This window comes from Tinamus guttatus, unplaced genomic scaffold (genome assembly GCF_059628265.1).
Source record: "Tinamus guttatus ecotype Peru unplaced genomic scaffold, ASM5962826v1 Tinamus_guttatus_pri_ptg000150l, whole genome shotgun sequence".
Classification (NCBI taxonomy): Eukaryota; Metazoa; Chordata; class Aves; order Tinamiformes; family Tinamidae; genus Tinamus; species Tinamus guttatus.
Window position 1 is genome coordinate 16,557,419 of NW_028288684.1, and position 25,633 is coordinate 16,583,051.

At 43.9% G+C, this 25,633-nt stretch overlaps 2 protein-coding genes across 2 annotated transcripts; one reads left to right on the forward strand and one right to left on the reverse strand.

Annotated features, from left to right (window-relative positions):
* The first annotated feature begins 4,883 nt into the window (after positions 1 to 4,883).
* VSTM5 (V-set and transmembrane domain containing 5) lies at positions 4,884 to 11,029 on the forward strand. Its single transcript, XM_088522363.1, has 4 exons — positions 4,884 to 4,971; positions 8,396 to 8,725; positions 8,810 to 8,947; positions 10,199 to 11,029. The coding sequence occupies exons 1-4, from the start codon at positions 4,887 to 4,889 to the stop codon at positions 10,240 to 10,242; spliced, it is 597 nt and encodes a 198-aa protein (XP_088378489.1). The 5' UTR covers positions 4,884 to 4,886; the 3' UTR covers positions 10,243 to 11,029.
* Positions 11,030 to 16,010: 4,981 nt separating this feature from the next.
* Positions 16,011 to 25,389, reverse strand: MED17 (mediator complex subunit 17). Its single transcript, XM_088522338.1, has 12 exons — positions 25,148 to 25,389; positions 24,883 to 25,049; positions 24,459 to 24,678; positions 23,186 to 23,322; positions 23,016 to 23,100; positions 21,966 to 22,118; positions 21,020 to 21,150; positions 19,705 to 19,889; positions 19,056 to 19,193; positions 17,854 to 17,971; positions 16,672 to 16,831; positions 16,011 to 16,223 (listed from the first exon to the last, which is right to left on the reverse strand). The coding sequence occupies exons 1-12, from the start codon at positions 25,377 to 25,379 to the stop codon at positions 16,018 to 16,020; spliced, it is 1,932 nt and encodes a 643-aa protein (XP_088378464.1). The 5' UTR covers positions 25,380 to 25,389; the 3' UTR covers positions 16,011 to 16,017.
* Positions 25,390 to 25,633: the final 244 nt, after the last annotated feature.

Consider the following 25,633-nt stretch of genomic DNA (forward strand, 5'->3'; position numbering starts at 1 on the left):
ACCAAATTTACACTGAATGAACTGGAGACGTACTAGGTGATCCACATAAAAAGAGCTATTGAGACTAGGGTGCAGATATTTAAATGGTCCATTTAAACCAGCTTAATCATGCTTAATTATTGCCTGGCTTAATTATAACTCTAGTTTCATTGCAATTAAGTTCTCAACCCCAATCTGAACATATCTCTCCTCCTGCATTGGCACAATCAGAGAGGAGAGCCAGAGTCATGCTCTCTGGCACCCTGGGATTGAGCATGAAAAAAACTTGTCCTACGCTGGAAACAAAGAGGGGAATTGGCAAATTACAGGGAAAACATAAGGATTCCTTTGTGTATTTGCCCCCTTTTGAGTCTTCTTTCATGCTGCATGCTGCATGCAATGGATATAGGTACTTTGATGAATTCTGCATTTGCAAATCATTATACTGCTAAAAATGAATATACAAAAGTGCCATGATTAGCACCAGGAGTATCCTGGAAAATGCTTAAATAAGTTCCTAAAAATAAGAGCTGCTTCCTTATCTTTCCTTTATATGGTACAACACTGCGGCCCCTTTCTAGAGACCCAGTTTTACAGAGAGAATTCTCAGGCAACAGATGATGTTAAACTTTATTCTTCCAAAGGTACGTTCATATCAGCTAAAGGGTTATATCAGTGAGGGATCTTCTGATGTCATAGTCAAACTGGGACATAAATAACTTTATTTAATTGAAATTTCATTTTTTTAACCCGTTAGTGTAACTTTTCTTTTCTTTTCTGAAATAAAAACCTACCTTGCCTTGTGGGGCTAATATTTCAGGGTGAAGAAAACAGGTATCCAGTCACTCTCCTCCGTCTCACATCCCCTTCTGAAAGAAGCGCCCATGCTTGAACTGAGTCTCCGATTTCCTGGGTGGGGGGTTCAACTGAACTACAGAATAAACGACAAGAGGGCACAGAACAGATGGGGAACCCCCCTCATGGGCCTTTGGGATCTGCTTGGGGGAGAAGAACTCTGAAAATGTTCAGCAAATTGTATTTGAAATAATGCAGAGCTTTAGGTCAAACAAAACAAGATTTTGATATTCTTCTGGGCGATTCCTGATTTTCTTTAAACCTTTCTGATTTTTTAGAGCTGGACTATAGAACTTGAGAAACAAGCCTCCAAGTGGCATTCATAAAGCTTTCTGGGTGACACTGTCTGCTTGTGCCATTAGGCAGCACATCTCCAAGGTCCTCAGAGACCTACAGCGAGTGCACGAGACTGGAGATCCCCACCAGCCTTGGCAAACGTGGGCCATGGCTGCATTAATTGTCTTCCCTGGTCCCCGAGAAGATCTTCATTTCCAGAAAGTCATTGCAGCCATCTTCCTCTCATTTTGGAGGGTTTTGGTGTGTTTGCATGCTTATCACACCTGCCCTGACCGCTTGCTGGGATAAAGCTGTTTTGGGGGTGTTATTTATAGCCTATGAACTGTATCTCTCATCTATTAAAAGTTATTCTACTTCTGCTTCTACTAAGCATCTGTGCACCCCCCAGATGCACATTCCTGTACTTTTGAAGGTTGCATTTCACTTCCTTTTTTCCCCCACTATTTTCCTAACACCCCAAAGCCGCAAACCTGAAACCACAGAGACTCAGAGACTACAGATAGCTCAAAATTGGAGGAATGCAGACAAACCAGCATGCACCCCGATTGCTCCTCTTGGAAACATTGATCATTTTGGGATAAGATAAAGGATACCTTGTATTGTGCCCTTGCCAAAAAGTTAAACGGCAGAAAGAAACCACTGACAAACAAAGTGCAGGATTTGGCAGCTTCCTGCTTCAAATGCTGAAAATGACTTTTTAAATGCTGAAAAGGACTTTTTTTTACATAGTCACCATCCTCCTGAGGAAGGGCCTTTTTTTGGAGCAAGGCAAGACTAGGCTGCTCGCTGCCTGATGTTACCTACTTTCTTCTTCCACCTCTTTGCCTGTGTTTGGGTCGCTGCTCGGGCAGCCAGCAGCTACCCAAAGCATCTCACGGAAAGGGTGTTTAGTCCCCGAACCTCTTGGGCCTTGCGGATGAAGGGCCCTGAAATCTCTGTTAACATTTCTCCTCTTCATTTTCTCACAAGGTTTCTCTCAAGGAGAGTTTGCCCCTAAAAATGTTGCTGTAGGTTGCTGGATGTGAGGCTGGAATCTCTGTGAATTTTTAACTTTGGCATAATTTTTCTTTAGCAAAAGACAAGGTCAAGCATTTGTTTCTGAGCAAAAAAAAGAAGAATAAATAAATAAATAAACAAATAAAAGGACAAAGAAAAAAAAAGCACTTTGTACAAAGCATTTCAAGGTACTCATGCAGCACATTAAAGAGCAAAAGGAGCTTCCTGGCTCCTATCTGGCTGTTGCTGCAGTTAATGTGGTTTTCTTCCATTATTAATGACTCCAGAAAGAGAAATCGGGCCTGCCAGACAAACTTGAGAGACAGCAGGCAGCAAAGAGAAGGCAGAAAAACCCTTAAAATACTGAAACTAAGCATGCAACAATAAAAATCTCCAGTCCTCTGTAGCACCATATGGATGGTGAAATGACTCTTTTATAAAGCTTGTAAATCACTCCTGCTGGTTTCCAGGCACTTTGTAATTAAAAAAGGAAAACTAATTCTTCCGAGCTGTATCTTATGGTTTGATATGCTCCTGTTTGCTAGCCCTGCAGAGAAAAGGAAAATGTAAGGGCAAGAGGAGGGCACAAAATGTCCATAGCAGCACATCATTTGTCTCCGCTGGGCGTGTAAGGATGGGATTTCCAGAGAGAGCTTTTTTAGGAAAATACATCAGGATGAAGCTGGGGTTAGCAATCTTACAGCTATACTGTCATACACATTTTCTGTGAAATTCCTCTAATTTCGTGGCGGAATCAACCCTGCTGGGGAAGAGCCGGGCAGTGGGTGCTCCATTGACTCTGCTGTGATGGAAACCCCCTGCCAAAGTCTTGCACGTTCTGTTCAGCTCCCACATGGACATTTTGGGAATGGGTAGGTGGACACATGCTGGGGACACTCGGAGGTGCTGAGCTCCAGGGCTGAGCCCACCCCGCGACGCTCGGGTGAGGCTCTCGGGCGCCCAAGGCCAAGTAGGGGCTCCACCAGCCAACACACACTGGTGAACTGCTAATTAATAACACAGCTAATTGAGCTGCTCTAGATATTCTATAATTTTGCTTTTAAACAGAAAGGACCTGAAATCTCTTTGCTGAATATGTACTGATGCTTAAAAAAAAAATGTATCCTGAGATTAAACATTTGACTATATCCCAAAGCCACTGTTTCTGGAAGAGCTTGAGACCTGGATTTGAATTTCATGAGCAACATCTGTCTTTCCAGCAGAGCAGATTAAAGCAATGGAGCCAGTGGGATACGTTTTAAATTACTCAAAGTTAAATTAATTTTGTACTAGCATATGCCCCACGTGCTGTTCTGCCAAAGCAGGCTACTGAGCCAAGAGCTCAAGAAAAAGATAAATAAAATAATATGGCTTTAAAAAATGAAGAAGGAAAATGTCATAAAGTCACATTACCATGAGATCTTCTTTAACACTTTGAGAAATAAAGTTACCATGAAGTCCTTTGGGGAAGGACTCTGTTATTTTTTTTCAGTAATCTCCTTTTCAGCAATGGCACATGGACTGCACAAGAGGGACATGGCAAACCACAGGAATGGGATCAAGCAGTTCGGTGCACCAGAGAACTCTCCCAAGGCTGCCTTTATGGATGAAGTGTCACCACATGTCCAGATGTCTCCAGCACTAAGTGCACGAATCAGTGTGGACTGCAAAACCTATTCAAAAGTATTTGGACCTCTTCGCTGGCTTCTTTCTCCTCATGTCTCCAGCTGACTCCTATTGCTCAAGAGATCCACCAGAAACCAGGGGAATCACAGAACCACAAAATGGTCGAGGTCGGAAGGGACCTCTAGAGATCATCTAGTCCAACCCCCCTGCTGCAGCAGGCATACCTAGAGCACAGGGAACAAGGTGGCAGCCAGTTGGGTTTTGAAGATCTCCAGAGATGGAGACTCCACAACCTGTTCCAGGGCAGCCTGTTCCAAAACACGCTGCGGGAGCTGGGGATTTTGCTGCATCTTGAATGAGGAAGGGCTCTGTGGTCCATGCAGCCTTCCAGCCTTTCATCCCAAACATGGACTGTCTCCTTTGAATTGCCATCGAGCTGTTGGATAAGAAAACCAAACCTTACAAGTTCCACACCAAAATTTTCCCTTGGCACCCACGATAGCATCACAGCTGCTGGGACACCCCATGGGAGCAGCTCAATGTGGGTCTGAGGAAGAGGTAAGAGATACTCAAGGGTCCCTCTGCCCTGTGCTGGTGGCAGCTTCACAAGCCTCTTGCACCCATGACTGAGCCCAGTCCCACTCCAGTTCAGAGCCCACACGGGGCCAGTGAGAGCACCAGCAATTTGCCTGCCTCTGGCTCCACTTTCCCTGGTGCCTCTTTGTGGGTGGGAAACGTGGACCTCCATCAAGAAACACATCCCGGAGCCTCTCTGAGTCCCTCCAGCAAGTGGGACGCTGCATCCTGCAGCTTTCCTCCTGCCCGGTAGCTGTCCTCACCTCCCTCTGCGGCTGCCTAACACTCCTACAGTCCCAGCTCATTTTGCCCAGCAGGACATCCAGGCAGGGAAGGCACAAGAGAAGCGCAGATGAGAGCATCACGAGTGGGATGGGACCTCGGGCAGCGTCTCCAGGAGGGCGCAGGGCCATTTCCCCCCTCAACCAATTGGCCCCGGAGGCTGGCGGGAAGGAAGGGAGGGAGGTGCTGGGCTAGGAGGAGGAGGAGGAGGAGGAGGAGGAAGAGGAGGAGGAAGAGGCCTGGCGTGCGGCCCCACAGGGCCCGGCGCGCCGCGCATGAGGCCGCTGCGGGGCTGCTGGCGGCGCGCCGCCCTTGTGGGCACCGTGGCGCTCTGCCTGGCGGCCGGCTGCGCCCTGCGGGGTGAGTGCGGGGCCCCCACGCGCGGCCATGCCGGGGGCGAAGCCTCGGGCTGCGCTGCTGGGTGGGAGCTCCACGCGTTGGGACCTGGCGAGTGCCCTCCGCGCGTGTGTTCGGGGTCACGGTGCCCGCCTCGCTGCTTGCTGCAGGTGTGCGGGGCTGCGGGGACAGGCGCCACGGGGAAGCGGGTGTCCCACCGCCTTCCAGCCTCTGGAGGGAATGCGAAGGTGCAGAGCGGATAGAGCCTGTTTAGCCAGGCTGGGCAGCTCGAGTGGAACACGGAAATGCAGACCCGGCAAGGAGGGAGGGTGGATCTGAGAGGGCTGGCATGGCATGTGGGCAAACGCGCGCGCGGAGGGACAGCGCGGAGGGACAGCTCGCTGGTGCTCCTGGCTAAGGCAGCATTAAAGGAGGCTGCCTTCAGCACCCGCACAGGGACGGAGGTGCAGAGCACTCCAACAGGGTGGCCTGGGAGAGACATGCTGCCCCATCTCCTCCTTCACCGCGGCCACACAAGCAGGACTGTGATGGGCACCAATGGAGGAACTGTCCCCTGCCATCAGTGGCATTTTACTCTGTTTCATGTGGTTGCTCTGCCCGGACGGTGTCTGCGTCCGAGCGCGTCGCTGCCGGCCGTTTTCCGTCCCCTCGCCGGCTCGCGTTGCTATGGCAGGATCCTGCAAACACGGCCTCGCTCCCGCCTCTGCCCTCCACTGGAGGAAGGCTTGGGAGGCTGCTGCTTGCCGGGAGTGCAGAGCCACCGTGCTCAGAGCACCCTGCTCCTCTGCCCCCATGGGTGCATGGAGGAGCTATCTTTGGGCAGAGCCCATTAAAAACACTTCCACACGCTCAGATCCTACACGGCCAGGCTTGGTTTTGCAGGTCGGACAAAGACATAATGGATATTTACAGATAATGTAAAGGTGGCACGTGGAAGCATCTCTTGTATTTACCTTGCAGTCACACATTCAGAGCAAAGCCCAGAAGAGGCACTGCAGTGGCGACAGCCAACTCACGTGTGGCCAGAAATAGAGCAAAAAAGCCTTTAGACAAACCCGTGCACCAGAAAGAGCAATTGGATCAATTTGCAGCAATGATCAGCAGCCCCTGTCCATTCGGCTTATCGAGCTCTCACAAAAATCCCTGTGCATTTGCAGTGAAACCAAAGCCACAACTTAGCTGAAGATGGGCTGCCTGGAGCAGGGGGTCCCTGCAGAGGGACCGGTAACACAAGCCAGGATTCCCAGGAACGGCAATACCAGGAGTCTTTCCCTGGGAAAAGCCCCCATCCTGTGTGTTTAAAATATTAGACATTACCCTGAGCAGCAGAATTGAGCCAAGTTCTGGTAGAGAACCCAAATGGATCAGAGTTGGCTTGTAAATCGTTTACCCGCCCCCCCCCCCATCCGTCTCTTTCTCACTCCTTTGCTTTGGAGCTTTCTGCCCAGAGGAAAAAAAAAAATCCAAGATTTCTCTGGAGATTTATTTATTTGTTTGTTTGTTTATTCTCCTTAACATTTTCATGTGAACCTGCACTGCCTCCAGGCGACATGCCCAGAGAGACTTTCTTAGTCCTCCTCCAGCACAGCTCAGGGTCCAGTGCTCCCTGACTTTTGGGTTATACAGGTTTGAGGACAAGCATTACTTTTTTCTCAGTTTGGTCGTGGCTGCTCAGACACAGAGCGAGCTGGTGAGCTGGTCCCACTGAGCCAGGAAAGGATGCTTGAGGTGACGCGTGCTCTGTGCTTTATCTGGCTCTTGTCTGCTTTGATTTCTGTGAGCAGATAACTGGATTTCAGTCTCCAGCCAAGCCTTTCAAACACGCCATTTGTTTGAAAAATGGGCATGCCCATTGAAACTGGGATGTTTGGTGTGCATCCAACCTCCCCTCTACACACACACATATACTTCAAAGCAGAATTATTGCAGTTACACATTAAACTGCATTGAACACTGGTTAGTCCAGGTCAACAGGGTTATGAACAGCTCCTTGATCACATCTCTGGGAACTGTGGGAGAATAGAATATTCTTTTGCATCTGTTCTTGCCTTGGGAAATGAGTCCCTACCTTAATGTGAAACTGGGCGCAGTAAATCTGTGATTTATCTATGATTTATCTGCACTGGAATATAACTGGCTGCTTTTACTTCCCTTACATTTTGCTGCTGTCTCAAATGACTGATTCCACTTTATTACTAATTTACAATCCATTTGGTATCACTGACAGTTGGCTATGCTTCTCTCATCCTGAAAACAGCCTGAGCTCCTCGGCTGGTCTTCACATCCTTAAGGCTGCTGCAGTCCTTGCTTTTGGGGAGGTAATCAATTAACATAACAGGTGACCTTGGCCGGGGCACCTAAGCTTGCGATTTATATGCAGGATTTCAAAGGAAAGCCAGTTACTCCTGAATACAAATGATGCATACTTGTCTGAACAGTTCTTGATCTGGCAAATAAATGAGGTTTTTGTACTATTTCTTCAATATGCATTTTTTTATGAGGGCATTCAGCTGACAGCCTCTCTGAAGGCCACAGAAAAGTGGATGTTATAATTGGCTTTCAGAAACTTAAAAGCCACCTCTAGATTATTGTATTTTCTAGCTGCCTGTCAATTAAGGCGTATACAAATCACAGTGAAATGCCTCGACTTTGGGTAAAGCCGGGTCGGAGAGATGGGAGGCGAGGGCTGCTCACGACAGCCAACGTGTCTGTCCCTGAGGAAGAGGGTGGGAGCAGTGACAGAGAGAACCAGCAACAACAATCTTCATTTTAAGCGATGAAGCAAGTGCAGCACTGTGATAAAGATGAGAGTTATGAAAGCAAGTAGTGATTTTTGTATCTCAATTTGAGATATATTCAAGGCCAGAGTTTTTGGAAAATGTTGCCCCTTCTTCCCCGCAAAAGATTCTTCCAAACCATCTTCTCTTGGGTAAACTAGAATGTGTACCTGTAAGGCAGAAACATTTCTCCTAGCTGTAACCCAATGAACTGTTACTCTAGTCTTTAAGTTAGATACGTACGTGCCTTCTGTGTTCAGGAGAGAGTCGGAGAGGATAACACATCTTCTCCTAAGACTCACTGCTGCGACGGACAGGATAATTCACCCCCATCAGTGGGATCTTCCCCCACACTAAAGAGGAAGCCCCTCCTAATTTTTAGATTATGCATAATGCATAACTTTGTGAAAGTCAGTACTGAAGGGAGGCAAATACCAGCCTTAGCTTGTATCTGGCTCCTCTGTTGTCGAGAGAAGGTTGTGGTTGTGATTACAGAGTCTATGCAGGGAACTCCTGTTTGTCCCATGCAGCCCCAGATTTGCCAAGGGGCTGGACACGAGCCGTCGCGTCATGGCCGAGCGCGCTCCCTGTGCGTGGTGACATTTGCTGCAGCGTCACGGCCGCACTCATTGCCCTCCTTTGTCTTTCAGCCCCTGAAGGAGTGTCCTTGCTTGTCCCGCAGCCCAACATCAACGCCACAGTGGCACAGAACATCCTCCTCTCCGTCGATTGCTCCTGCAGAGGAGTCGCCACCATTGAGTGGAAGCATGTGTCAAGCCGGGGCACCACAAAAATTGTCGAGTGGAGAAGTGGGAATTATGTTAACATATCCACAGGCTACAAGGACAGAGTGACTGTTTTTGAAAATGGCTCTATACAGCTTCTGAACGTGGGTGTGAGAGATGCTGGCTACTACTTTGTCACTGTAACAGAGGAGCATGGAAGCAACATCTACGGGACCATCGTAGTCAATGTTTATGGTATGAGCTAGACAGGAGTGCTTGGTTATACTGTGTGTTACTTTAATATTTATAGTATCACCTTTTTTTCTGTCTTTCCTGCAGAGATTATATATGAAGATTTACATTTTGTAGCAGTTTTCTTTGCATTTCTCACTGGAGTATCTGCCATTTTGATCTGCTTCATGTGGTTGTGTAACAAATCCCTGCATCTCTTCCAGAAGAAGACACACAAATTAACAGGTATCTCCCCAAAAATACTGTCAAGGCATGTGAGGTTTCTGGTCTGAATTTTAAAGCCCCTGACCTAAGGTTAGAGCCTCGAAAGTGCTAAACAGCGACACAGGCAGAAAAGGCCAGAAGGGCTCAGCTGAGCATTCAGTCCAGAAAGATCCTCAGGACAACAGCCCTACTTATTTTACATCAGAGACCACAAAAAAAAAAAAAAAAAAAAAAAAAAAACACTTTACTGTACTGACCTCCCATCACTAACTGCAAAATTCTGAGAGAAAAGACCAGAGCTTCAATTTCAATGTCCAACTCAAGCTCTAGGCATCACACATTCTTCTGAGAACAGGAGATGTCTTTTAACACTTCCAAGCATATCAGGCATCTACCTGCTTTCTTTGTAAGTGCAGATTCACTAGTGGTTTCTTGCCCTGTCTGTATTTCTTCTCTCAAAGCTCCGCTTAGCTGCTACAAGAAGCACAGGAATTACCCATGTTTCTCCAGACCAACATAGATAATTCAAAAATCCGAAGTGTTAGGGCTCAGACTCTCTCCTAACTCTGCAGATATGATGAGAAGAAATGAATTTGGCTTAGGCTATCTCTTTCTATATGTCACCTACTGCTCGGACTCTCAGGGCTGCTGAAGTGTTCACAGTTGGCACATGGTTCACATGTGTCTGTAACTGCTGAAAATTTTCATGTCCTGACAGACCACACAGGCTTCTGATCACATAAAAGGTCTCCCTCTCAAAGAAATAATCTGACATTCCTACAGAGCCAGAGTTTTACTTAGTTTGAATCAAATGCAGCTGTTGGGCAGCCTTTTGGAGTAATGCAGTTCTGGATACTTCCTCTACAGATGATGTGTAGTTGCCCAGAACATGATTCAAATCAGGTGCTTCAAGAGTCTTTAGACTCTTGTCTGAGTCAAAGACAAGAAAAAAGTCAAGTTAAAAGAGTCTTTCAATGGTCATTGAAGAAAGGAAAAAAGATCAGCCCTACGGACTTCAATTTAGTTTTGATGACATCTTTAGTCTTGTCCTTGAAGAAACCAGTGTCTTTAAGGATGGTGAGGGACTCTGCATACAGTTACATGTTTTGAAAATGTGTCTCATTTAAAAATACTACAGTTGTTCTATAATTGTAATGACTAAATTTGGACAAACACTAAGATGTTTACAATGTCTCTGCTATTTACACACTATTTTTAGAATCCAGTTGCAAATCCACTTGACAATCAATAAAATTATCCTTCTATTTGCAGCAAGTAACACTGAAGAGATTGAACTGGAAACCATTGAGTGTTAGCCAAGAACCCTTTCATAACGAAAATAACAATTCTACCTCAGGAGAAAATATTGGCAAGGAAAGTGAGAAGAAACCTAAAAGGTAAAGTGTTTGTGACTATTATAGAAGCATCCTGACTTGCAAAGCTAATTAACATGAAATCAGCAGTGTCTGTTGGAGCTGTTGTTACCTGTTAAGAGTTTGGCTCTACTAGTCAAGGTTAAGGTGAAAGAGAGCTTGCTTTAATGGCTGAGCATGAGCACATTTTTGTGGTTAATTAATAAAATCTACAGCCTCTACTATGTTTAGAACAACCAACCATGCCTAATACCAAAGCACAATGCAAATTATCATGGTCTTGAAGGACATCTGTATTTTGACCATGGCAAGTCATCTATTAGAGACAGAACAATAATTAGCATGCTTCAACGTAATAAATTTAATATCTAATTGCAGTACTGCATTAAAAATAAATGTCAAGGATAGAGTCCTGTTTATTGTGCATATGCTGCTGCTTTTGGGCATAATCCTGAAGCTCTGAAGACAAACAGCAACTCTCCATGAGGCAAAACTGACTTTGAAAGAATGCCGAGCTGGTCAAAGTTCCCTCACTCACTTTTTCAATTATTTACATTGCCCAGGGATGTTAACACACATTTTATTACTTTATTAGGGAAAGTTGTTAGATAAGGAACCACGCAGAGGTACCGAAGATGACGGTGCCTGCAGTGCTTAGATTGTCCCGATAAAATACTGACGCACCGCACCAGTGGGGTGGGAGAATAATAAAGTGTCTCATTGTGAAAAACGTTGAGTTCTTTGAAACTAAACCTGCTGAAGAACAGTCTGTCTGGTAAGACAGCTAACATAGCATTATTTTGACATTTAGTACTTACAGTTACAGCCCTGAAACCACTCCTGCTGAGCGAAGCCACGTTTGTTTTTTTAATGTGTAAGGAAACAGAGTGATTTAACCAGCATTTATTTTTAAAGCTGTGTGTTGCACATACATTTTCCACACGCAGATCAGCTGGCTGAAATAACATTTGCTTCTGTAAGCAAGAAAGCACTGAACGGACACAGCTTCCACTGATCCTGTTTTAATTTTGCACAGAGAAGAACTTTGCGGTGTGGCCTGACCTTTGAAAGTGCCTAGGGATTCTTCTGCAGCTGTAAACAGCCACACAGCTCTTTGAGCCCAACTGCTCTTGCGGCCTCTCCCCCACTGCAACTTCTTATTAAAGCTTTTACGAGACAAGCTGACGTAGCTCTGCCCTGGTCAGGGAGCACTCAGGCGCAGACATACTACGAGCTACACGTGGCAGAACAAAGAAACTCTCACTAGATGCCTAACGCTGTTGACTGGAAAAAAATTACCTGGCACCTAAGCGCCCAGTACACTCAGTATCTTTATAAATTCAGCCACAAGTGAAGTGGCCAGTGGTAGAGCGAAAGGCCTCCCGCCTGCCCATCAGATCAGTTGGTTGCTCCTTCCTGCATCTAGAGGAGGTCAGAATGAGCAACAAACAGCAGCACAAGCCCAGCTACAGCTCGGCAAAGAGCCAGTTGTTCCTGTTCCCCACTTCAAGTATACGAGCAGTCTTCCTATCTGCAAGCGAATGAAGCTTTGATGACACCAAAGGAGCTGGCAGGGCGAATATTTTAATCACAAAAGCTGGAAATACTTTATAGGATATCCATATTGTATATGGACACTTTGAAGTTTTTTTTTTCTGTGCATCTATTGCACTGTTTTTTTCTTTTTTATCCCTAAAAGTTGAATGTGAAGCTATTCCTTAGGCTGAGTACAGAGCATAGGCACTGCCAGACGTATTTAAAAGATAGGAAAGGGGCTGCTTGAAGGAAACCCTGATGTTATCTGCTAGCATCTACTTGAGCACTTGCAAGAGAAGTCATGAAATGTACACAGGCTTGAATGACCTTTGGAAGCTTCACTTTAAGGGTAGATTTAAGTGATCTCTGCAGTAATTGAAAGTTGGGATGAAACTAGTAAATGACCACTTAAAATCCTCATATTTAAAGATAAAATCTAACAGCAGAAAGAAGCCTTTAGCTAGCAAGCTCTCTTGACCTGACTGAAAATACAGCAATCTCAGGCATCCAGTCTTGGTTGAAACCAATCTTGCTTTTAGGTCACAACATCCTACGCAAACCACAGGGATTCAAAGAATATTCAGTGAAGACACAGAGTTTTTTTGCTACTTTTCTTACAGACACCGTCTGCAAGGCTTATACTGAATTTTATATGCTTACTCTATGTAGGTAGGGTCACTTATAAAATACTAAGATTTTGTGAATCTGATTTTTCTCAATATACATTAATAACATCAGTAATATTTGACACACACAAAGAAAACCCATACAGCTAAGCAGTTTGCAGTCAAATGACTTGGTAGAGGGCAGGTGACAAATATCTGAAATTTTATGGCTAGATGTTAAGGCTAAAGTTTTAAAAATCAGCAATAATTCTTACTCCCCTCATAAGCTCCATGCAGAACAGCAGCAAAAGTTACCATTGTGTGGGATAGATGAGCGGACAGTGAGGTGGATTAGGAACTGGCTGGATGTCAGAGCTCAGAGGGTGGTGATCAGCGGTGCAGAGTCTAGTTGGAGGCCTGTAGCTAGCGGGGTCCCCCAGGGGTCAGTCCTTGGTCCAGTCCTGTTCAATTTATTCATCAATGACCTGGATGAAGGCACAGAGTGCTCCCTCAGCAAGTTTGCTGATGATACCAAACTGGGAGGAGTAGCTGATACCCCAGAGGGCTGTGCTGCCATCCAGAGGGACCTGGACAGACTGGACAACTGGGCGGTGAAAAACCTCATGAAATTCAACAAGGCCAAGTGCAAGGTCCTGCACCTGGGGAGGAATAACCCCAGACACCAGGACAGGCTGGGGACTGACCTTGTGGAGAGCAGCTCTGCAGAGAAAGACCTGGGTGTCATGGTGGACGACAAGTTGACCATGAGGCAGCAGTGTGCCCTCGTGGCCAAGAAGGCCAATGGGATCCTGGGGTGCGTTAAGAAGAGCGTCTCCAGCAGGTCGAGGGAGGGGATCCTGCCCCTCTACTCAGCCCTGGTGAGGCCGCATCTGGAGTATTGTGTCCAGTTCTGGGCCCCACAGTACAAGAGGGATGTGGAGCTGCTGGAGAGAGTCCAGCACAGGGCCACAAGGATGATCAGGGGCCTGGAACATCTGCCCTACGAGGAGAAGCTGAGGGAGCTGGGCCTGTTCAGCCTGGAGAAGAGAAGGCTGAGAGGGGATCTGATCAGTGTCTATAAGTACCTCAAGGGAAGCAGTGAGGAGGATGGTGCTGGCCTCTTTTCACTGGTGGCCACCAACAGAACTAGAGGAAATGGCCAGAAACTGAAGTATCAGAAGTTCCACAGGAACTTAAGGAAAAATTTCATAACAGTGAGGGTGACAGAGCACTGGAACAGGCTGCCCAGAGAGGTTGCGGAGTCTCCTTCCCTGGAGATCTTCAAAACCCGCTTGGATGCCACCCTGTGCCACGTGCTCTAGGTGACCCTGTGTGTGCAGGGGGGTTGGACTAGATGACCTCTAGAAGTCCCTTCCAACCTTAAGCATCCTATGATTCTATGATTATATTTAGAGCACTCCAAGTGATCAAAGGCATTAGGGCATTTTGCATTTATGCTTTTTAATTAGAGATGTAGAGAGATGTCCAAGTGCTTCAGCAAGAAATCTAAAGGTCTTAATCATCCATTAACGGCTCCATTTCATACGTTTAAGGACACATTACCAAGAATTTCAAGATTCTTTCTCTCAAATTAGGAGTCTAACACACAGCTGACTTTCCATTAGCATTGAACATGCCGTAATTCTCCCTTTTAAAAGGCAGACTCTTGAGGTCTCTAGCCCTGTTTTACAAGGTTAACCTTTTGCATCCAAGCCTGAAAACCTCGAGGGGCGACTTCACTGCTTCTCCTGCGTGCAGCACCTGCGGCAGCGGGGACATGTTCCCATCACTCCATTAGTCTTCCCAAGGGGACAAACCCCACGCTCTGAAGCAGCCCGTAAATGTTCCTATGAGAGCTCATGTGGCAGAAAGGACACCACCATGCACAGGCTTGTTTCAGTTAAGATGACAGAAGGGAAAAGACACAGTTCAGGTTTTACAAACTTGTCCTCAGAGGGAGAGTTTGGGGCTGCCAAAGTCCACATGGGCCCATTGCAGGCAGACACACTGCACGTGAGCTCTGGGGTCACTACAGCCACCACCGTGGCACAGGATTCATTTGCCTTTCAAGAAAAAGAGACACGGACACTATTTTCAAGGGGTATTTTTTCATTTTAGTGAAAAACGATGAATCTTTTCTCTCCTGTAGCTCCTGTAGCTCTCCTGTAGGCAGAAGCGAGTACTTCAAGGAACTGAAATAACCATGTGTTCCACACTGGCAAGTGCTACCATATGCACAACGGCTGCTTCCGACATACACTGCACAGCAGGAGCTCCCCACGCACAGCTGCTTAATACACGTTTCCTGTAGCTATTCTTTATTGCTCAGGAACATAGTTCTTGCACCACAGAAATATGTTGGTTCAATTCAAACCTGCTCTGCCAAATGTAAAATGTTCTCATTTACACACACACCTACCTCTTATAAATACATAATATGAACATAATTCTAAACCAGTTCTACAGACAGGTTTCAAAAAGACCTTTAGCAATTAATTGACAAACAGAAGAGCTTTGTGTAACACCCAAATAGAAACTGCAAGGCAGTTACAATTACAACCAAAAAAGTCACATTGCCTTCTTGTTATTTTAAAAACTCAAAAGATGTCCTGGATGATAATCAGTATACCAGGGTGGAAAACAGGAAAAGCACAAGTGTAGTGATCCAAGAGCTAGTTCCCAGCTTCTGCCCAGTCACGAACTCTCATAAAAAATTACCCACAAATTCAAATTGTTGGGGGAATTCTATAAGCAGAGAAAGCCCCTTCTTTCTAATGAGAAAGGCAGACAAAAATCACAACCAAGGCAGCTGACACCATCTAAGATTCATCTGTGGCCACCGCAGTGAAACTTGCCACAAGCTGCAACTTTGCAGGGCTCTCAGATCATTAATTAAACACCTCTCAAAAAGAAAGAAATGAAGGGATGACCTAGAGGCCACCAATGCAGTTAGCACAGTCCCCAACTGAAGACATCACACACAGCAAAGACTTGTTGCTTGAATCTTATTTTTAACAGTAGCATTTAATAAGGTGCTTTGTTTCTCCTCCTTTACTCGCTTCTAAATCAAAAGAAGTCTTCCGAAATGGCCATTCCCTACAATAAAGGTCATCCAGAGCTCATCTACAGCATAACTCAATTCCAATAATCTTTCAGAAATGCCTGCAAAGATCTACTCAGAAAGTTCGGGGGGGACTAACAACTTTCATGCAGCAAAGGACTACAGAAATTGACTTGATAGAAAAAAGTTACAAGAATTACTCAGGTATGCTGTTACTTCAGACAGACACAGATCAACCTGCAAAGACACAATTCTGCTACTGTTTTAACTCTAGGTGAAACAGTAAACTACTAAGTCATTTTGGTTTTAAATTTAAACTGAAAGGAACTTTTTTGAAAAGTTGCATTTTGTACATCATCAAGAACATTTTATTATAAACATTACAATAGACAGAGCTGTACAGGAAATTATTTTTTCTTTCTTGTATTGCCCTATAAATTCCACTTCCCTTTCTTACACTGGCAGTGATCCCACAGCCAAGGGAATTTAAAGCCCCCTGGAGAAGCTGCTGGGTTGTTAGCAGGGAGTCAGGGCAGCCATGAGCAGTTCCATTTTATAGACAAAGTTGCGACCTTCCATTTTATTCCACTGCACTTCCTTGAAGGGCCCCCGGAGATGGTTCCATTTGTTGTCTTGCAGCACGTCACCCTTGGGGAGATCCTTGCACTGGCTCCGTGGAAACTGCACCATGACTTTGCTGCCACTCTCAGGACCATTCCGCACTGTGATGAACAGAGATTTTATTAGCACTTTACACTTGGAAAATTCCTCACATTTATGTTGTTTATGTGTGCTATACATTACTGGCTAGTTTACAGCCATGCTGCAAGCAAACAAGGGAAGTTCTCTTTACAGAGGTTGTTTTTTTAAGTCGTCTTTCCTTTTGCTCTCTCCGATTGCCCCTGTTTCCCCATGGTTCTTGTTGCTTTAGCACTGCATGTTCTTGGTTAGAACAAATCAGAGAAATAATAAATATAATAAAAACAAGCAAACAAACAAAAAACCCCACAACTCTAACATATTATTTTTTTTCCCCAGTGATGTCAAGAACTCCAGTATCTTTTTTTGACAATCCTCATCTTGGGTGTATTGCTTACTTCCCTCTTTTTAAATTTATAAATACATTTAAAAATAAAAATAAATGTATATAATACATATATGTGTGTATACCTGAAATGGCATAATCTCCATTCGGTGATGCCACAGTTATTGCTGATGCATTGCCAATACTCTCCACTGGCCCAAGACCAACATGATTGCTGAAACTCAGGACATGCCATCCCATAACTTTTGCCAGCTGCTGAACTGCATGTACTTGGTGCTGCGACATCTGAGAGATAACAGAGGCTTGTCTTGAATTACATGTTGTTTTTACTCATCTTTTTTCTTCTAGTGCCAGTAATTACTTATAAAAGTGTTGGTTGCTCTTTATTTAAAAAAAAAAAAACAATTCATTTGAAATGCTTATACATTAACTCTGCAAACTCAGAAAAATCAAAGCTGAGGCTCTCAGATGCACGATATCCCTATTAGTGTTCAAGGGCAACCGCTGCAGAGTTTCTAAGTGTTGATATTTTTCCTTCATCAAAATCTACATCTTCTAACAAGGAAGAACCTTGTCCAGACATGCAATTCTCCAAGAACAGGCCTGAAAATACCTGATCAAAGCGATACCCTCAGAAAAAAATCAGTTTCTACTTTTTTGTGTGTGTGTTTGTGAGTCAAGAGTTTCACATAACAGCAGCAAGGCAGCAACCAGTACCAAGGATCTGCTTTTTGACTCTTTGCAACACATACTAGGGAGACTGTCACTTCTAACACCACCAGCAGCTTGCTCTGAGCAATTACGAACCCGTGCTGCTTCCAAGATACTTCATGGCTCATGTGAAAGGAGCATTAATAAGACAACATTGAAATGACAGGCCAGTTAAGGCCAATTATTGGTCAGTTAAGATCTCTATTCTAGATAGGATTTGGCTATAATAATTTAATATATGAAAATCTTACTGCCTGCTATGACTCCGACTGTTTCTGAAGCCAGCAAAAATCTTGGTGCTCCCACAACAAGTAGCACAAACAAATGTATTTTAAATGGAAAAACATTTACCATTAATAAGGAGAAAGCTCCCAATTCACACTACCAACCCTAAAAAAACCTGGCACTGTTTCAGTACTAGTTGCTAAATTCATATAAATGGACCGAGAAATTCACTCATCCACCTTCCTATTTGCAGTATTTTTATTTTAAGTTTTCTGGCATTTTCTACAGAGATATAAGGACGATTCTAAGTTCTTAAACGTAACTTCTATTCCCTGAAACACGACCACAAAGGGAAGAATATAGGAGTCTACCTGAGATAAAAGGAAATCCTGCAGTTCTTGCTCTTGATGGGACAATGTAATAACTCTTCCATCTCTGTGCACTACCCTGATCTGTTCAACTCCGATGTTCAGCTGCAGTTGGATGGATCTTTGAAGACAAGAAGCAGACTTACAGAAAAAGTATAAAAGCACTTAAGAAAACAGGTACCTTGCTCTAAGAAGCCAGAATCCCATTAACTGGTAAGAACATCAAAATGAAGTGTCACACAGTGACACCAAACATTTCATCACTCACCACAGCAGCTACCTCTCTACTGCAGGGCAGGGGCACTGCGTGGCAGGGTCCAAGGCCCAGGGCACTGCTCTTTTCAGGCCAAGGAACCTGCTCAAATGTCTCACAACTTCTTCCTTCCCAATAAGGCCAGCTTCCCTTCAGAGGCACACAGGAAAATGATGCAAATCCAGGACTTGTTCTGCTCTGCAGCCAAGACTTGGCCGCCACCCATACTCTGGGACTCAGCCTGGAGACTGTACCCACGAACACATCTGTTCCACCACGAAGAAGGAGCCAAAAGAGGGTGCTCAAAGTGGAAAGATGAAGCCGAAGCAACCAGTTCAGCCAATGCTACACATCAGCTATTTCACTGGCAGTCAGTATAGAGGCACTCATGTTTCTAGAACATGAAATCTCCTACTCCAATGACAGTGTGCATAATTAACAGCACAAATTCCAACTAGCTTCATGTTTTAGTGCCTGTGTAATCAAACTAGGACTGAACATTGACTAGCTCTTCATAAATACGTTGGAAGCTTAGAATCTAGCATATCCAAAGGTACTTTAAATCCAGACGTCTCACCCTGAAGGTTAACCCTCTTTAAACAACCACTTTCAGCTTTGACTCCTCCTTTGGAAGAAAAACAACCACCACCACCACATACAGCTGCTCTGGTTAACTACTTAATAAGTTTCTTCATTAAATGTGGCTCAAAGTGGGTGAAGAGCTTTCTGTTGGCCTCTGTTCTCCCCGCCATGCAGACAGCAGCGTTTATAGGTAAATCCTACTTTTAAATCACCCCATCTTCAAATAAACCTCACACACACACAAGGCGCTTGTAGTGGTCTGTCTGAAGATGGATCTAATCCTATAAAAATCAAACTTTAATATACTCAGTCACTGTTGTATAAAAGCAAGCCTCTACAAGTAGAAAAATACATGCACTTTCATACTTACTTGCATATCTGCTCATATCCTTGAGAAGTTATTAGAACTTTAACACTGGATTCATAGACATCATTTATATTTGACCAATGAGCCTGAATCTGAGGATCCTCAATACGACTGGCCAGACTGTCAATGGTTCGGGCAGTTCTAGAACAGAAGGACATATTCAACCCACAAAAATCTAGAGAGATTGTGCAGTTATCTGTGCTTAAAGAAAATGAGCGCATTAAAAATCCAATTTTTACAGAATTATGCAGAGTAGAGGTCTATTTGAGCACCTGAACTGCAAATGAAGCACACTCGCTTATTCTCTTTCCTATGCATCAAATAGAAGTATCAAAATTACATAATTCAGTATCGGCTATTTGATTTTCCTCCCATACTGCACAGCAGAGAATATTAAAACAGATTTAAATAGTTCCTTAAGAATAATAGCAACAGCAGTGTATGTTTTTTACACTAGTTGGTTGTTACTTGCACATACTGGATGCGCTACTGAGTTAGCGCTGAAACTACTGAGTCAACATTTAAAAATGAACACTGTTTTAACAGTAAAGCAAAAAGCAGATAGTTTTAAGAACACTGAAAAAAATAATCAATTGCAGTCTACACTATGATACATTGCATTGTGATTTGAAGACAACAACATGTGATGTACCTGCATCTTAAAAAGATATGTTTTGCCTGTTTTATTATCTTTTCCAGAAGTCCTTCATTTGACTGTAAAGAACTGATGTCATTTTTATCAAAAGCCTGGGGTCCTGCTAGTCTCATTCTCTTATGGCCAAAGGGTGCACTGGCTGGATGGGGCATCACTGTGGAGCTCAGAGTTTGCTTGTGACACTGCAACAAACAACAGCTGTTACAAAAGACAGTGACCAAATGACAATAAAATCTTCAAAAAGTAATAGGTATACTACAATAAGTTGCTTCATACTTCATAAGTTGCTTCAGTATTTCAAAAAAAGTGCCTTTTCTTTCTTTATGCATTTGACAACACTTCATATAAAGCCCGGTTTAAACTTAAGACTTTGTTTGTTTGGGTTTATTTGGGTCTTTCAAAACTTAATGCAAAGAGGAAGCTATTTTTAAAAAGAATTGCAAAGTGCAAGACGACAAATATTTAGCAGTGTGACTCCTACACATCCCAGAGCTTTAGGGAATAAGTCTCTGCAGAGAGACATGCTGGTCAAAAAGAAACAAAGGAAGCACTTTAGAGATGAAAAATGAGGTGCAAGAAGATTTAGCAAAATTATGAGTGGAAATCTGCAGCAGAGCTGAGCACTAAGCCGACAACTCATGAATCCTTCTTCAGTGACTAAACTACTGGACTTTTTCCCCTGACAACACGTGGAACCATCTTCCAGGGACACGAATGGTCTCTAGAACATGGTTTCACAACCATGTAGACATCTGAAATGGAGTTCCCTTGCCTAACAGACACAACCTCAACCTTCTACACCACATCCTTCCACTAGATTAAAAGAAGATTATAAGAAAATCTAAAACACTGAAGAAGAGCAGTGGACCTCAAATGAAGCAAGTTATTACGATAATTGGTTGTTTATTGCTCATGGGAGCATGGTCTGAATAGATGCTCACTTTAAGTGACAAGCAGCAATTAGGCACAAATGAAAAAGGGAGACTAATGAGTTGTACTGAAAAACAGAATATTGAATGGCTGCTCATCTGAAGCAGCAGCTGGGGCTGAGGTTACGTCCAGAACCCATACTCCATGGCAGCACAGCTGGAACTCTCTAATCACTTGTATGGGATTAAATTAATATGTATTGAAAGTGAACCACATATTACACAAACAGAAAGAAATCGACTGACCCCTAGTGGTATTTGTCTGTTGTAGCACTGCCACAGGCTGTGTGACATTCTGAGCAAAACCAAACTAAACCAAAACGCTCCAAAAAACAAACAAAAAAAGAACACACCCCTTCAGTATGTCACCATAAATGCCTTACCTCTCTGATAAGCTGATGTAAATTATGCTCCAGAACATAGAGATGATCCTCTGGACTCTGATTTTCAGAAGCAGATTTCTGTGATTTTTTGTCATTGGAGGAGTGACATAAAGAAATGGACAACTGCAAACCTGCATACAGCAAGTGAAGAAAAAAATGACAATTTTCAAGCAGACCATCACGAACATCTTCACCTTTTAGAGTCATTGGTTTTATAACTATATTGATGGGTTCAGAAAAAATCCAACAACGATGTCTGAGAATAGGGCACCAAGAGCAGCTAAGACTTGATATTCCCTGAAGGATCGACAAACCAACTACCAATTTAATAGGTGTATTTCACGTCTGAAAAAATGAGAGTCCCACAATTAATACATAGGAGGATTGATTTACCACCATATATAGATTTAGGAATACAGAAATATATTCTTTATATGATATCCTGCTCATAAACCCCTTACAGGAATAGAGGATTCATCAGCCAACTCTGAGCTACCTTCATGTTATTTAACCATGAAAAAGTGGGGGCCTTAGTTCTTCTGAAAGTCCATTAACCCAAATCAAATTTGAAGTCTTCTCTGCACGCAGCTCAGGAGCAATGACTTATGCAGAGCCACAAACTGCAGTTTACACAAAGCATTGCAGCTGACAACTTTAAATACTACTACTACTGAAAAAAACAAACAAACACAAAAGCCATGAAACAATTTTAAAAATAATAATAAATTGAGAAATAAAGTGCATTAGTTTTATTTTTGTATAACTGCTTGCAAAAAATCATATTCAGAATTCAAGGAGATCTCATTTTTCAACAATTCTGAAGAACAAGGCTATTAACACCCTTTCCTTAAAAGTGACATGTATCAGAATTACAGTATGGATTTAAGCATATAATCCTCTGCTTCCATATATTTAGGACAAGATGACATTTAATAAAAGCTCCTACCTGGGAAAGGCTGGGAGATGATCTGATTCTTCACAACAATGTGAGGAATTTGTGATTTAATTTGAACAGCTTCTCGTGACAGCTGGGCAAAAATTTCTTTACATAAGAGAACATTCTGTGCAGTCTCCAATTTTGTCTGCCAGTGTGGAGAACCTAAAAAATGTAAATTTTTCAATCAGAAGAAAACAGAGGAGCTACTTTTTTTTCCTCTCTCCAGATCTCAGGTCCTGAGCAGTTATTATAGGGCACTGAACTAAAAGACCAGTTAAAATAACAAGCTAGTCGGCATCTTCTATCCAAACTGAATCTTTTTACAATTTTATCTCAGTCAAGCATAATTAAAAAACAAAGAAACAAAACTTAAAAGAAAAATGTAGTAAATTTCACATCTACATATGTTGTGAACTGCAACTGCCTTCTGGAACTGCACATTATATTCTCAAAGAATTCTGTGCACACTACTTACAGAACCCTCTGCTGTTATAGTGCAAAATTCTTGAAAATTCTGGTCTGAATAAACACACCAGCTCTATATCGTACCTTGAAGGTCACGTAAAACATCTTCATGTAAAACACAGCACCCTCTCTGTTTTCAAGATAGCACAAGCAACTGCAATCACAGACCACTGGGAAATAAATCCCTGCCAGAATCAAGTTCTTTTCAATCCTAAACAGTTATGGATTAGTTCATAATCCCAAAAATAACAGCTTCAGATACTGGCTTGTTTCAAAAGAACCAAGCTACTCTCTGCCAAGTGAGCTGTTGTAGTCAGTGTCTGTGCTGCCAGCACGGTCTCAAATTCAGAGAAAAAACACGAGCTCCAACAAAAAGCACGATGCCTTTTGGACAGGATTAAGAATGAGCAGGTGGTCAATTAGTTCAGTTGAGCTAATGGGATGTAACTGACTGAACCAAAGGAACTTGCTTTACTTCCAGCTATGTGCTCAAGCACATAAGGGACTCCAGAATATTCGGATACGACTTTAAGATTTTTATTTTTAAAATGCAGTAAATGCATAGGAAGCATCAAGGACAACATAGAGCCATACCTGGTTTTGATTTTGGCATGGGTCTTTTAAAGAGATTAACTGTCCCAAGGTCACCAATGTCGGGGGCTTGTTTCTGAATGGACACCTGAGAAAGAGAAGGTTATTTGCTGTTTGTTCATCACAAGCGTACAAAGAGCAAACACATCATATTACTAAAGTTCCTAACGAACCTTTATGTAGGCTGATCCCTCCAAATCACTTGGTATTTGAACATCCAGAGGACAGTAATCCTCAGGTATCTTTTTATCCAGGTCAATGTCAGTGTTCTTTATCACCTCAAAGGTGCCATGATGAAGGAAAAGGGAGCCTAGTAAGAGAGGAAAAATACACATATAGAGCTATATAGCATCTTCTGCAAATAAAGAAGCCCATAAACACATATTTTTCTGAAACTAATAGTGTAAGTCTCCATATCTTCACAGATAACACTCAAATTACTTTTAAAAAAGACCTATGTAAATAAGAAAGCTCTGCTCAGTGCAGCATTTTCTCAGCCTTCCAGTGTGCAATATTATGTAGGAAGTTAGCAAACAGCATAAATACAGAACAAAAACAGTGTTTTAGAATCATGCCAGCAGATTCAAGGAAGGAAAGTTCCTTGGTTTAAAAAATAAATAAAATTGTTTAGTGCCTGAATTTTGACCAGCAGGCAGCTAAAGGTATACATACTTCACATAAATAGCGATTTAAAGTGATCTGCTAAGGCAGCTGTGTGCAGCCCTAGAACTGCGATAGTGCTTTAACTCCAGTGGGGCTGCCAGAGGCAGATACTTACACCTGACCTAGATACCCCCCTTCCACATAGTTCATCTAGTTCAGAAGGACAGTCTAAAAAAAGGGGACACACGAGGCTACAAGTTATTCTTTAACACAAAAGGGAATAATAGCCTAAATTGTCTTCCCCCCTCCATCAATAGGATTCTCACATAGGTTACTTCACAGATCTGCATTGTATCTACACGCTAATTTAGGTGAGATTTTGTATCCAATGTGTGTTCTGTACCTAGTTTCAGAACTCTGGGTGGGTTATTTCCTCCTACTATAACTCACTTAGTAATGTTCTGGTGGGGCCGGTAGCAATTGTCAACAGTGCACAATTTAGGATACCGAATCTGTGTCTTCAAACAGAGAAAAAAATGTAAGATTGGAAAACATGGAAAAAAGCCAAAGCTTGACAATTTCTGCCTGTTGACTCATCAACCCCATTACCAGAACTGCTTCTTAACAGTACTGTTATTAATATAACACACACTTGGCCTTTAAAATAACTTTCCCAGGTCAATAAAAGAAGCTTTCTCCTCCTTTTCATAACTGTAATTGTCACAATCTTCTTGTTATCTACAATAAATAAGTTTATTCCAATTGTGTTTTTTCTTTTTTAGTTATCAAAGTTGCTTATTAAGACAAAAAAGATTAATTTCTGAAAAAAATACTGCTATATACCTGCACTTCTGTAGCTGAGGTCACCAAGAATTTTGTCTCCCACTTTTCTCAATTTCCAGTGCTGTCTCAGCCTCAGCAGTTCAGAGTTGAAGTCTCTTTGCCGTTTATTTTCCTGGTTTTCCGCCACCGATTTCGATAACCTTTCTGCTCCTTTCAACAGAATTTGGGCTGCTCCTGCCAACGACTTCTTTTTTGAGATTAACTGTAAAAACTGAGGATTCTAGAAGAAAGAAAAGGGAAAGCTACTTATACTTTAGTACCTCCATTCCAGGAAATGTTGAAACCAGCCTGGAGAGGGTCCCAGGCGGTTTGCTGCGCTTGACCCTGCTTGAGCAAGGGGTTGGAACAGATGATGGCTCCAGGTTCCCTCCAACCTCAGCCGTGCTGTGATCCTGCACAGGGCTACGCGAGACGCTGCCCCTACCTGCTTTGCAGGCGGGGGATCCTGCACCACCGGGTCGAGCGTCATGAACTTCTTGTCCTTGACGATGCTGAGGACGTCGTAGAGCACGCACATCTCCGTGAGGGCGCTCCGCAGGTTGTTCCGCACCGAGTCCCACGGCCAGAGCGACGGCTGAAACTTCACCAGCCCTGACAGAAAGAAAACAAAGCAACGAGGAAAAGGTAAACGTTCGCAAAAAAAAAAAAAAAAAAAAAAAAATCGATCCTTGGCCTGCCGCCGCCCCCACCTTCCTCGTCCTCCGCCTCGCCCGCCTCGGCCCATGCGCGGCCCGCCGAGCCCGGCTCGTCCTCCTCGGAGCCGGAGCCCTGGCTGAAGTCGATGCGCTGCGCCAGGCGCGCCAGGTTCTGGGACATGGAGAGCGGCTGCAGGTAGGTCTCGCTGCCATCCAGCGCCACCTCCTGCACCTGCTTCTCGCACGCCGACTCGATGCTGATCCGCACCGCCGACGCGCCCGCCATCTTGGCACCACCTCCGCCGACGCGCCTGCCGCGCCTGCGCAGCGCGCGCGCCGGCTACGGGCGCCGCGCGGGGACCCATAAGCGCGGAGCGCGCCCGCCCCGAGGGCGCTGCGCGGGCTGGCGGCCGCCCTGGCTCTCCCGGTGCTGCTTGGGGCGGGTTGCTGTAAAAGGCCCTTTTCTTTCCCCTAAGAAACTTAAACTCACTTTGGGTCTCGAGCATCAGTCGTGGCAACCAAACAGCAAGTGGGTATATG